Source organism: Trachemys scripta, chromosome 4 (assembly GCF_013100865.1).
Source record: "Trachemys scripta elegans isolate TJP31775 chromosome 4, CAS_Tse_1.0, whole genome shotgun sequence".
In the NCBI taxonomy this organism is placed as follows: domain Eukaryota; kingdom Metazoa; phylum Chordata; order Testudines; family Emydidae; genus Trachemys; species Trachemys scripta.
The window spans coordinates 85773259-85786295 of NC_048301.1; the positions used below are offsets into that span (position 1 = coordinate 85773259).

General features: G+C 40.4%; 1 protein-coding gene across 5 annotated transcripts in view; it reads left to right on the top strand.

The window, feature by feature from the left end:
* Positions 1–13037, top strand: part of GAS2 (growth arrest specific 2) — a 135975-nt gene that overhangs the window by 13721 nt on the left and 109217 nt on the right. For all 5 annotated transcript variants that reach the window (XM_034769820.1, XM_034769817.1, XM_034769818.1 and 2 more), the window contains exon 2: positions 1413–1574. In XM_034769820.1, coding sequence (XP_034625711.1) covers positions 1433–1574 — 142 coding nt within the window. In that variant the 5' untranslated portion in view covers positions 1413–1432. The remainder of the gene's footprint in view (positions 1–1412; positions 1575–13037) is intronic.

Below are 13037 nucleotides of genomic sequence, written 5' to 3' on the forward strand. Positions count from 1 at the left end.
ACATTGGCTGATGGATTGAAGTCACATTTGGCATCAGAAAGACATGCCGTCAGTGGTAGAAAAATGGTTCATATAACAGGTCGTTCATAAGATCAATGTTAATAAAATCAGGGTTCCACTATTTTATGTTTGCCATCCCTAATACTCTGACCACTGTCATAGGATAGTAAGTTGTTCTTCCCTATTTTTAAAGTCACTGTTGCCTATGGGCTGACTCATGACTTCTAGGCACTGTGCAAGGGGCAGAAGGAAACAGTCATCAGCAGTGCATCCTGCCCTGCAATCACCTTACGAGTGCAGGTCACAATGGCACAGAATAGCCAGGGTAAATAAGCATCTTCCTGATCCTCTAGAAAAGAACAGTGAGAACTCTGCCTAATGCACAATACAGCATATGAGCTGGCTGACCAGGTCCTGATTGTGCTCGTTAGAAGCCATGGTGTGCTAGCTGGGACAGTAGCCAGTCCCCTAACTTGGCACTCTTTTAAGCATTAGGCTGAAACCCTACTATGCTTCACAGGGACAGGAAGAGTCTGACACCCTCTTTCCCGAGCACACCCATGCAGCAGATGGCAGAATTTGACCTTCACTAATAGAACTACAATTCAGTGGGCACTTTACACCTCTGGCTATGGAAATGATTTTAAAAATTAAATTGGGAATAAAATATTGCATGGGAAAATGAAGTACTCTCTCACCTCTAGAGGTGGTTTCCATAGTTTAGAACTGAGGCCCATTAGCATTTGTGTAGGGACGGTGAAATCGGGAGCTTGCACTGCTACTGTATCTGTTTTGTGGATAAACTCCATCCTCCAGGACTGCCAGGCTTTGTATATTTTTTTGTAGAATAATACAGTAAATTAAATAATATTTGTTGTACAAAGGATTATTTGTATTTTTTATGACAATGAAGCTGTGGAACCGACTGATTTCATTTGGTGGAATGGGTATCTATTTAGTAATGCTAATGGTTTGTTGTAGTTGCAGAACTCCCTTACTCATATGCTGTTCTAGGGCCTAATCCAAAGCCTACTGAAGCTTTCCATGGGTTTCAATGGACATTGGATCAGGTCCTAATGAATTGTTAGGTCTCTATCTCAAAATATTTATTTTGATTTGGTTTTAATTATTCTTTGCAGAGTAGTGGATTGTTGGGAACATGTGTACCTGGGTAAGTACAAATAAAACAGACATTATCTATATGATTAAATCACCAGCAAAATGCTCCATTAGCAAAACAAGACTTTCATAGTGTATGTTGTTTCCATGTGTTAGACCTACATAGGTTTGTCTGACATCTTGCATCCCAAGATCATAGTTTGTTTCAAGCACTGTCAATAAACTAAAAAAAAAAAAAAAAAAAAAGCTTCCGGCCTTATATAGTATAATGAGGTACTTTTTTTAAAAAACAGGTACTACAAGTGGATAAACAATGTGCAGTGCTCTGAGCCCAAAGGCACGAGGACCTGGCCTTTCTGATATGCATCAATACAGCCAGTGGCTGGCCAGCAGACATGAGGCCAACTTATTACCAATGAAAGAGGATCTAGCGCTGTGGCTCACAAACCTACTGGGTAAGAATATTTATATAGATATGTATGTATGCATGCATGAGCACACACACATATTTAAAATACAATTATTGACAAATTACACTTGTTAGTATGTTAACTTTTGGCCTCTAGTTCAACTGGAAAGGTGGTTCTCCAGACTATTTTCCCTTCCAAATAAGTAGTTACAATTAACTGGCTCCTTCTGAGTAATGCATGCAGCCATCAGCAAGGTCAGAAAGACTTTCTTATAAGAGGTACACATTTACATTACACTGGTCTACAATTTTTGAGAAGTCATGTGCTTCAGAGATAAAATGTGCTATTTATTATGTATTTTGATGTGCTGAATTCAAATCTGACAATTAAAACAACTGATTGGCTACTGTTTCTAAGATATTTAAGTTTTTACATTTTATGTCTATGTATATTGTGTAGATAGTAGAGTTTTAATCATAAATTGTAAACCTAGGTCTTTTCATGTGTTTATGGTTGTTTTACATGATAATATTTCACCTGTCCTGTTTAACACTTCAAAAATCAGTAAAAGGGTTATATAAATAAAATTGATTATGAAACAAAAGGCAAAAAACTATTATGTACATAGTTTAGTCCTATTCAGTGTCTACTCGGCGCTTCTTGGCTTGTCTCTTGTATTCATTAAATGGAGCATCTCTTGTCACTGTCCAGCAATAGTCTGCAAGCATTGATGGGCTCCATTTGCCCTGATGGCATTTCTCCATTGTTGCAATGTCCTGGTGAAATCGGTTGCCATGCTCGTCGCTCACTGCTCCGCAGTTCGGTGGAAAAAAATCTAGATGAGAGTGCAAAAAATGTATCTTTAGTGACATGTTGCAACCAAGGCTTTTGTATGCCTTGAGGAGGTTTTCCACCAACAACCTGTAGTTGTCTGCCTTGTTGTTTCTGAGAAAATTTATTGTCACTAACTGGAAGGCTTTCCATGCCGTCTTTTCCTTGCCACGCAGTGCATGATCAAATGCATCATCTCGAAGAAGTTCACAAATCTGAGGACCAACAAAGACACCTTCCTTTATCTTAGCTTCACTTAAGCTTGGAAATTTTCCACGGAGGTACTTGAAAGCTGCTTGTGTTTTGTCAATGGCCTTGACAAAGTTCTTCATCAGACCCAGCTTGATGTGTAAGGGTGGTAACAAAATCTTCCTTGATTCAACAAGTGGTGGATGCTGAACACTTTTCCTCCCAGGCTCCAATGACTGTCGGAGTGGCCAATCTTTCTTGATGTAGTGGGAATCTCTTGCACGACTATCCCATTCGCAGAGAAAACAGCAGTACTTTGTGTATCCAGTCTGCAGACCAAGCAAGAGAGCAACAACCTTCAAATCGCCACAAAGCTGTCACTGATGTTGGTCATAGTTTATGCACCTCAAAAGTTGTTTCATGTTGTCATAGGTTTCCTTCATATGGGCTGCATGACCAACTGGAATTGATGGCAAAACATTGCCATTATGCAGTAAAACAGCTTTAAGACTCGTCTTCGATGAATCAATGAACAGTCTCATCTGGATCGTGTTGAGGGCTGCCATCACACCATCGATGTTGTTGCAGGCTACAAGATCACCTTCCATGAAAAAGAATGGGACAAGATCCTTTTGACGGTCATGGAACATGGAAACCCTAACATCACCTGCCAGGAGATTCCACTGCTGTAGTCTGGAGCCCAACAGCTCTGCCTTACTCTTGGGTAGTTCCAAATCCCTGACAAAGTCATTCAGTTCACCTTGTGTTATGAGGTGTGGTGCAGAGGAGGAGGATGGGAGAAAATGTGGGTCCTGTGACATTGATGGTTCAGGAACAGAAGTTTCATCCTCTTCCTCGTCTGACTCAAGTGAGAATGATTCTGGTGCATCAGGAACCGGCAGTCCTTCTCCGTGGGGTACTGGGCGTATAGCTGATGGAATGTTTGGATAATGCACAGTCCACTTTTTCTTCTTTGACACACCTTTCCCAACTGGAGGCACCATGCAGAAGTAACAATTGCTGGTATGATTTGTTGGCTCTCTCCAAATCATTGGCACTGCAAAAGGCATAGATTTCCTTTTCCTGTTCAACCACTGGCGAAGAGTTGTTGCACAAGTGTTGCAGCATATGTGTGGGGCTTACCTCTTGTCCTGATTTCCAATTTTGCAGCCAAAATAAAGGTGATAGGCTTTCTTAACCATAGTGGTTCTACTGCGCTTTTGTGATGCAAAAGTCACTTCACCACAAACCTAGCAGAAGTTATCTGCACTGTTCACACAAGTACGAGGCATCTCTGCTTACTTTGGCTAAACAGAAATGTGTCCCTTTGCGAAATCAAACACTGACAAATAAGAGAGCACGACACTGTATGATTTCTAGAGCTGATATAGGGCAATTTGTTCCGCAGAGTGATGTAAGCTTCATTATGATTGTATCATCCATGACTTCTAGGAATAACACAATGCGATTCATATATGTATGATGCAATACCAGCTTCAGATTGCATCATTCATTGTTTTGTTTAAAAAGCAAGTACTGTCCAAACCCAGTCATAGATTTAGTCATAGATCCAGTCAAAGATGTATTTTAGTCATTTCTGGTTTAAATTGAGATCCCTTCCCTTTATAACTCACTTATCCTCCGCCATTCCCAAGTCCAGGGTAGTATATACTGACCCAATAGCATATCTTGAAAACTAGAGCCAATCAACAATTTTAAGCATCATTTTCGTTCTCAGTGACCCAGAATTAGTAAAGTTTGACTACATTTATTTCAGAAGCATTTTGGCTGTAGAGCAGTGTTATTTGTCAAGCAACTAGCTAGGTAAACATTGTTCTTCACCTGGTAACTGTTCGTCCTTGAAACATTTGAATATTGAAACATAAAAATGGACATTTATTTGAATTATGTCTTTGTCTGGTTCAGTATTCTTGTTGTTACAGTGAAAGAGGTTAATGGCTGCCGTCAATTGTTTCTTTGATCTTGACATCAATTTCAGACCTCATTAAAGGCGATGGGTGACTTTTCATTCAGGCTAAATGGAAGGAGCAATTAAATGTCCCTTTGTGAATTGATAGCTAAAATATAAGAATTTGCCTCCCAGGGCAAAGCATTGTGTGATAAAGCCAATCAGAGCTAAGCCATGTGAGCCGAGGGGTTTTCCTGGGAACTGATTGCAAATGTGAGATCTGGGGTATTGCCTGGCTGGAGCTGTGTGTGTCCATGGGTGTGATAGGCAGATAGTGAGAGAAGTGGTGAGCATGGCCCTAAGCGGGAGCAAAGACAGATTTCTGTGGGGCACAGGAGTCACTGGAGAAAGAGACTTGGAATTTGTGAGTCAGGAAAATGCCTCCTGTTTCTACTCTGTTCAGGGAAACAGGACTTTGTTTATATTCTTTGTTGTAAATAAACAAGCTCAGTCAAAGAAGTACTTGAATCATATAATCTGATTCTCCTCCTAATTGAAAAATCTTGGCAAGGTTTCAACTGTTAGCTAACCCTTCAGGCCCAAAAGGGGCAACCGTATTCTAGTAGTTGTGATAGTAAGCACTGTGAGGATAAGTTATAACTTCCATTCTAGCCTCTGTTCTTCAGTTGGTTATAAGTTGCTCTCATAAACAAACTAGAGAAATACAACCCAGATGGAGTTATTGTAAGGAGGGTGCATAACTAATTGGAAAACCATTCCTAGAGAGTATTTATCAGTGGTTCACAGTCAAGCTGGAAGGGCATATTTAGTGGAGTCCTGCAGGGATTGGTCCTGGGTACGGTTCTGTTCAATGTCTTCATCAGTGATTTAGAAAGTGGCATACAGAGTACACTTATAAAGTTCTCAGATGATACTAAGATGGGAGGATTTGCACGTGCTTTGGAGGATAGGATTAAAATTCAAAATGATCTGAACAAACTAGAGAAACGGTCTGAAGTAAATGGGATGAAATTCAATAAGGACAAATGCCAAATACTCCATTTAGGAAGGAACAATCAATTGCACACTACCTAGGAAGGAGTACTGTGGAAAAGGATATGGGGATTATAGTGGATCACATGCTAAATATGAGTCAACAGTTTAACACTATTGCAGAATATGCAAACATCATTCTCGGGTGTATTAGCAGCAGTGTTGTAAGCAAGACACAGAAAGTAATTCTTCCCCTCTACTCTGCAGTGATAAGATCTCAGCTGGAGTATTATGTCCAGTTCTGGGAGCCACATTTCAGGAAAGATGTGGACAAATTGGAGAAAGTCCAGAGAAGAACAACAAAAATGATTAAAGGTCTAGAAAACATGACTGAGGAAAGATTGAAAAAACTGGGTTTGTTTAGTCTGGAGAAGGGAAGACTGAAGGGGGACATAACAGTTTTTAAGTACATAAAGGAGGAAGGTGAAACATTGTTCTCATTAACCTCTGAGGATAGGACAAGAAACAAGGGGCTTAAATTGCAGCAAGGGAGGTTTAGATAGGACATTAGGAAAAACTTCTTAACTGTCAAGGTAGCTAAGCACTGGAACAAGTTGCCTAGGGAGATTGTGGTATCTGTGTCATGGGAAGTTTTTAAGAACAGGTTAGATATAAAACCTGCCAGGAATGATCTAGTTATTACATAGTACTGCTTTGAGTGCAGGGGATTGGGCTAGATGACCTCTCGAGGTCCCTTCCAGTCCTACACTTCTGTGATTCTATGATTTGAACCTTCTCAGTGATAATTTCACATAAACCACTGTATATGTATGGTGCTTTTTCAAATGAGCATCTTAAAGGCTTTTATAAAAATTCACCTCACAATATTACCTGCAAAGAAAGTAAATATTCTTAGGAGAAATGTCTGTACATGTGCTAACTGTTAATAGAGAAGAAGTCAGTACATGGTCTTCAAGAATATGCAACATAATTCCTGTGTTTTATAGGAACAATAACATTTCTTCTTATTCTGCTTTCTAAGTGTCTGTTGTGTAGCTTTTTACAACAGCTCTTAACACATTACACCAATTTTAGAGATGGGGAAAGTAAGGCACAGAAAATTGAAATGTCTCAACAAGGTCACAAAAGAAAGGACTGATTCTACAAGCCTTCTGTGCACGGAACTCCCATTGAAGTTAATGGGCACTGTAAATATAGAATTGCCCAAGTCAGCCATAGAGGTGAGAATCTTGATGCCTAACCCTCACTTAACCACTAGACAGCTCTCTTTTTCTATTTTAATAACATTTAAAGTCACAAGAAGCTCTTCATGGTTTAAACATTGAACACCCTGCTTAAATATTAAACAAGAAAGTACTACTAATCACTAATGAAGCAAAATGGAAACTTGCTTACAGTCGGTAACACATAGGTCTCACACTGACAAGATCATGAATGAGGTCACTTTTCAGCAAGAAAGTGGCATCAGCAGGAGGGTCTGAAATGCCAAATATAATTAAAAATCTTATTTTCAAATGCATGTCAAACTGCGACCCTTCACAGTGCTGAACTAACCTAAACAAGTGCAGCTTTGTTTTAATTATGCAGCATACAGTGTCCAGCAGTTTCATTCTACCACTGCTTTTCACAAATGGATCCTCTCACTTATGCAGTTTGGTTGCAAGGGAATTACCTATATCTACACAAGACAGGAGACTTGGCCCATGTTTTTAAAAACAAGTTTCTTAATTGACTATGCATTGTTGTTTTTGCTGAATCAGAACACACTTTTGTTTCACCTAGCTGTTGTTTATTAATTTACATTGCACAACACTTAAGCTGCACGACAGTCAGGCAGACAGGGAGTCAGACACATTTGGACTCACAGCAATACAGTAGATCCTCAGAGTTACAAACACCTCCGGAATGGTTTGTAACTCTGAACAAAACCTTATGGTACTTTCAAAAGTTTACAATTGAACATTGATTTAAAACAGCTTTGAAACATTACTATGCAGAAGAAAAATGCTGCTCTTCCTTTATTTTGTAGTAGTTTACGTTTAACATAGTATTATACTGTATTTGCCTTTTTTATTATTATTTTGATCTCTGCTGCTGCCTGATTGTGTACTTCCAGTTCCAAATGAGGTGTGTGGTTAACTGGCCAGTTCATAACTAAGGTGCTCATAACTCTGAGATTCTACTGTATAGAGTTTTACAAATACATAAAATATCTTCTTTTGCCAAGAGTACTGTCTGAATCTATTTAGTGAATGGGGCAGGTTTATCTCTGGAATTTCATTTGCAGAGGCAAATAGCGATTAATGGAAATAAAGGTGACAGTAGTTTTGATTCCAGCTTCAATGATTTAAGCTCAGAATTACAAACTGAAAACCATGACAATGTACTGGCTGAGATTGTAAATGTAAATATAGGTTTTGACAGTAGATTCAGGAGAGCTGGGCAATGCAATTTGAATTTGTGATTTTAAATAGATGAGGAACTCAGAGAAGACTGAGATGTGTAGTGTTGCTGTGTATGGTAGGTTTTTGTTTTTGTTTTTTAGTTTTTTAGTCAGTCATTCTTTGGGCTGGTCCACACTAACCCTCCACTTCCAACTAAGATATGCAACTTCAGCTACGTTATTCACGTAGCTGAAGTTGAACTATCTTAGTTCGAACTTACTGTGGGTCCACACGCGGCAGGCAGGCTCCCCCGTCGACTCCGTGTACTCCTCTCGCGGAGCAGGAGTACCGGCGTTGAGGGCGAGCACTTCCGGGATTGATCTGGGATCGATTTATCGTGTCTAGACAAGATGTGCTAAATCGATCCCAGAAGATCGATTGCTTACCGCCGGACCCGGAGGTAAGTATAGACGTACCCTTTGACTCCCTATCCCCCATTAACTCTGAAGAGTTAAAACAATGTCCCTTTGATTTGATTCAGCATGAAGAATAACATGAATAACTTAGCTAGGCAGCAGTACTGCAGAAAAGGATCTGGGGTTATACATTGAATGAGTCAATAATGCATTGCAGTTTCAAAAAAAGGCAAATGTCATTCTGGGATGCATTAACAGGAGTGTCTTGTATAAGGCACTGGATGTAATTGTTTTACACTGGTGAGCCTCAGCTGGAGTACTGTGTCCAGTTTTTGGCACCACACTTCAAGAAAGATGTGGACAAACAGGAGATAGTGCAGAGGAGAGACCCAAAACTAAGAGATTTAGAAAACATGACCTATGAAGAAAGATTGAAAGAATGGGGCATGTTAAGTCTAGAGAAAGGAAGGCTGAGGGGCAACATCAGTCTTCAAATTATGATAAGGGCTGTTGTGATGAGGACCGTAATCAATTGCTCTCCATGTCCATCGAGTGTAGGTCAAGCAGTAATGGGCTTAATTTACAGCAAGGAGATTTAGCTTAGATATTAGGAAAAACTTTCTAACTATAAGGGCAGTTCAGCACTGGAACAGATTACATAGGCAGGCTCCATCATTGGAGATTTTTTAAGAACAGGCTTAGATACAGAGATGGTCTAGTTATACTTAGCCCTGCCCCAGCGTGGGGGATGAACTAGATGATCTCTTTCAATCCTACATTTTTTTTTTTAATTTTAAAATTATCTTCAAGGAGATCCTGGTAGTTTAAGCACACATTCTGCTGATTATCTGTGACGCTATCTCAGTGGAGTGCATTTCTCAGAATTGCTCAAAGGACTATTTCTGACAACTGCAGCGTCTGTATACATGTGGCTGCATTCCATTACACGTGCATACATAGAAGAAATAAAAGGAAGTGCCACATTCCTAAAATCAATAATTCAGGTAGTTTAAACAATCACTCTCTCTGAGTTCTCAGATTGCCTCATATTGGGGAAGGTGTCACAATCAGACTTTTGCTTGAGTAGGGACTATAATATTTGTACCTTTTATTTGGAAAATATTTTTAGCTCTGACATGGATGTGTATTCTCAGCTCTTTGTGTTTGTTTATTTGTTTATTTTTTATTTAGTGGCTTTTAAATTTACTCCCAAATATTGTTTTCTCTTAATAGATTCCACTCCCCGCTTCCCTTCTTTATAATTATCATTCTGTACACTACAATAAGGGCAAGATTTTTCCAGTGCTCAGAATCATGCTTAGGACCTTGTTTTCAAAAGAGCTTGTGTTTAGGTATCTAAATAAAAGCCTGGTTTTCAGAAATAGTCAGCACCCAATAATTCCCATTGTGAAATTATGGGGCAGATTTTCAAAAGGGATCAGCACCCAGCATGGTTGTTCCAGTGGGAGCTGAGTGCTTTTGAAATGGGACTGCCATGTGCTTTAAGTTAAGCATGCACTTAAGTTCTTTGCTGAAGAAGGTTGTGGTCCCAGATCCTCAAAAATATTTAGGTTCCATAATTAGGATGACCAGATGTCCCGATTTTATAGGGACAGTCCCGATTTTTGGGTCTTTTTCTTATATAGGCTCCTATTATCTCCCCCACCCCCGTCCCGATTTTTCACACTTGCTGTCTAGTCACCCTATGCCTAACTCCCATTGAAGTAAATGGCTCCTAAATGTCTTTGAAGATCTGGGCCATGGCCTCTGTACAACCACTGCCTTCTACACTGGATAGCTGGAAAAGATGGTGTATTGGGAATGCAGAGTCCGTGTGTCAAGTCCCAAACAGGGCTATTTCACTTTACTCCCAAACTGGCTATAAGCTAGCCTATGTTCCAGCAGTTACTTAGGGTTGGTCTCCACTACCAGGGAGATTGACCCTGATACAATCGATACAACAGGGATTGAATTAGCCGGTCTAGTGAAGATCTGCTAAATCAATAGCAGAGCACTCTCCAGTCGACCCTGGTACTCCAGCTCTCCGAGAAGTGTAAGGGAGGTCGACCGGAGAGTGTCTCCTGTCAACCCAGTGCTGTGAAGACACTGCACTAAGTTGACCTAAGCTATGTCAACTCCAGCTATGTTATTCACGTAGCTGGAGTAGCGTAACTTAGATCAACTTACTCTGTAGTGAAGACAAGTCCTTAATCTCTTTTAAAGTGTAATGTCCATTGCCTTGTTACTCCTGATAGGAATTTCAGTACCTTCTGATTCTCACTTCTTTTCAGGGTTGGTTGAACCAGGCTGCCAAATATGAAGCCACATAAAACCACAGATCAAATTTAATGGGCTAGGGCAGGGGTCGGCAACGTTTGGCACGCGGCTTACCAGGGTAAGCACCCTAGCGGGCCCGGCCAGTTTATTTACCCGCTGATGCGACAGGTTCGGCCGATCGTGGCCCCCACTCGCTGTGGTTCGCCGTCCCGGTCCAATGGGGGCGGCGGGAAGCCGCGGCCAGCACATCCCTCGTCCCGCACCATTTCCCGCCGCCCCCATTGGACCGGGATGGTGAACTGCGGCAAGTGGGGGCCGCGATCGGCCGAACCTGCCACGTCAGCAGGTAAATAAACTGGCCCGGCCTGCTAAGGTGCTTACCCTGGTGAGCCGCGTGCCGAAGGTTGCCGACCCCTGCCCTAGCCCATTAAATTTGATCTGTGGTTTTATGTGGCTTTGCAGAGACTCTTGAACAGTTGGCTTTGGCCCTGTCGCCCCAATTCTGAGTTTAATAACAATGAGGCCTACTGGATAAGGTGGCAGCCCTTCTGAGCCCTGTCCAGTTTAGAGGTCACTGAAGTACTAGATTTAAGAGTATGGTTCAATTAGCTCTGTGGAGTAGGTGTTTTGAGTTTTTTAGCTTGATAGTTTGTTGTAATGCTTTATGAAGCACTCAGGAGCCAGGTTTGTCAGGGGAGGAAGCTCAGCATATATTTTCTACTTCACAAGCACTGAGCTTAGTTCTCCTTGAACTTCTCGAAACTTCTGTTTCACACTGGGCATGCTCACATGCTTAACATGGGATTAGCATAATCATGCCATACTATTATTACATAATCTCATTAGCATACAGCTCTCATACAGAAACACTACATTCCTTTTCCTTACTTCCTCCCTTAATCCCCTTTTATGGATATATAACTTTTAAATAGATTTTTGCCCTCAATTATTTGTTGAGTCACTTACATCTGATCACAACCTGGTGTGTCTTTTGTTGGTTATCTCAAAGCACAGCTACGAGTAGAGCTGGTTTAAAAGATTTCAAAATTTGTAAAGTTGATGAAAATTTTAATATTTCAAATTTTGATTGAAAAATGTTTTGATTAGGCCTAGTTGGTAACATTACTTTCATTTTAGGCATCTTATACTTTCACTTTAGCCAGGTGCTACTTGAACTTGTCATCCTTCATGATGTTTGGGTCTAAAAGGGACCTGATTTTCAGTAGTGCTGAGCACCTGCAGCTCCTGTCAGTTGGAGATGTAGGTATTGCACATCTCTGAAAATCAAGCCATTGGTGGTTTTGGTGCCTCTAATGATTCTTCTGGCACTGACACAGAAGGATTCTCATTCTGTTGCATGTTCCTTGAGTTTTCACCTCTTTTCCTTCTGACCCAACATGCCTTTGGGATGTCTTAGGTATTTCATTTCAAGTAGACATTGATTATTTCTCTGCTGTTGACTTTTCACAATATAAGATCTCTTGTCTCTTGTGGGAGCCAAAACTCGCTGGCTTCCAGCTTTTATCATCTGTTCTAAAGTGACTTAATCACCTTCTTGTCAACCTGAACAATGGTTCTGTATGCCTGTTGTAAAATTGTTGTCTTTTTTGCTTTGATTCCTGTTTTGTTTTTAAGTCTGGTATCCACTTCAGTTTGAGCAAAAGAGGTCTTGTGGGAAGTAAAATCCTTGTTCATCTGTAAAAAAGAACAGGAGTACTTGTGGCACCTTAGAGACTAACAAATTTATTTGTGCATAAGCTTTCGTGGGCTACAGCCCACTTCATTGGATGCATAGAATGGAACACACAGAAAGAAGATATTTATACATACAGAGAACATGAAAAGGTGGAAGTAGCCATACCAACGGTAAGAGGCCAATCAATTGAGATGAGCTATCATCAGCAGGAGAAAAAAAACTTTTGAAGTGATAATCGAGATGACCCATAGAAAGTGTGAGGATAATTTAACATGGGGAAATAGATTCAATTAGCGTAATGACCCACCATTCCCATCTGTGTGCACCTGTGTGCATGAGTACTAGGGAAACCCATCCTTCCGTTGGTGTATTTCATAGGTTCAACAGGTCTATATATGGGTCACTATTGTCACGTATAGATGTCTTCAAGAGATTTTTCACTGTCTAAATGGTTCTCTTAGTAATCCCATGACTTCATTGCACAAATGGGTCTTAGGGAATTCTTAGAAGTCTGCACATGAAAACTGGGATCTCTTGACAGTAAGTTCAACTCGTAGTGTTATATGGTTGACATACTGCAAAGGGTAATTGCCATCTTGTGTTTCTTGTGTTTGCTAGTGATTTTAAAGTAATAATCAATTTAAAATAGAGAAACCTCTTTGCATATTAAAATAAGTCTTCCCTTACACTTTGCATTAATACATCTGGAATTTCATGACCCTTCATCAGTTCTTTGTCTTGTGTCTTTTGAAATAGTTCTATGTAGCAAAATGTATTAGCGTGTCTGTTATC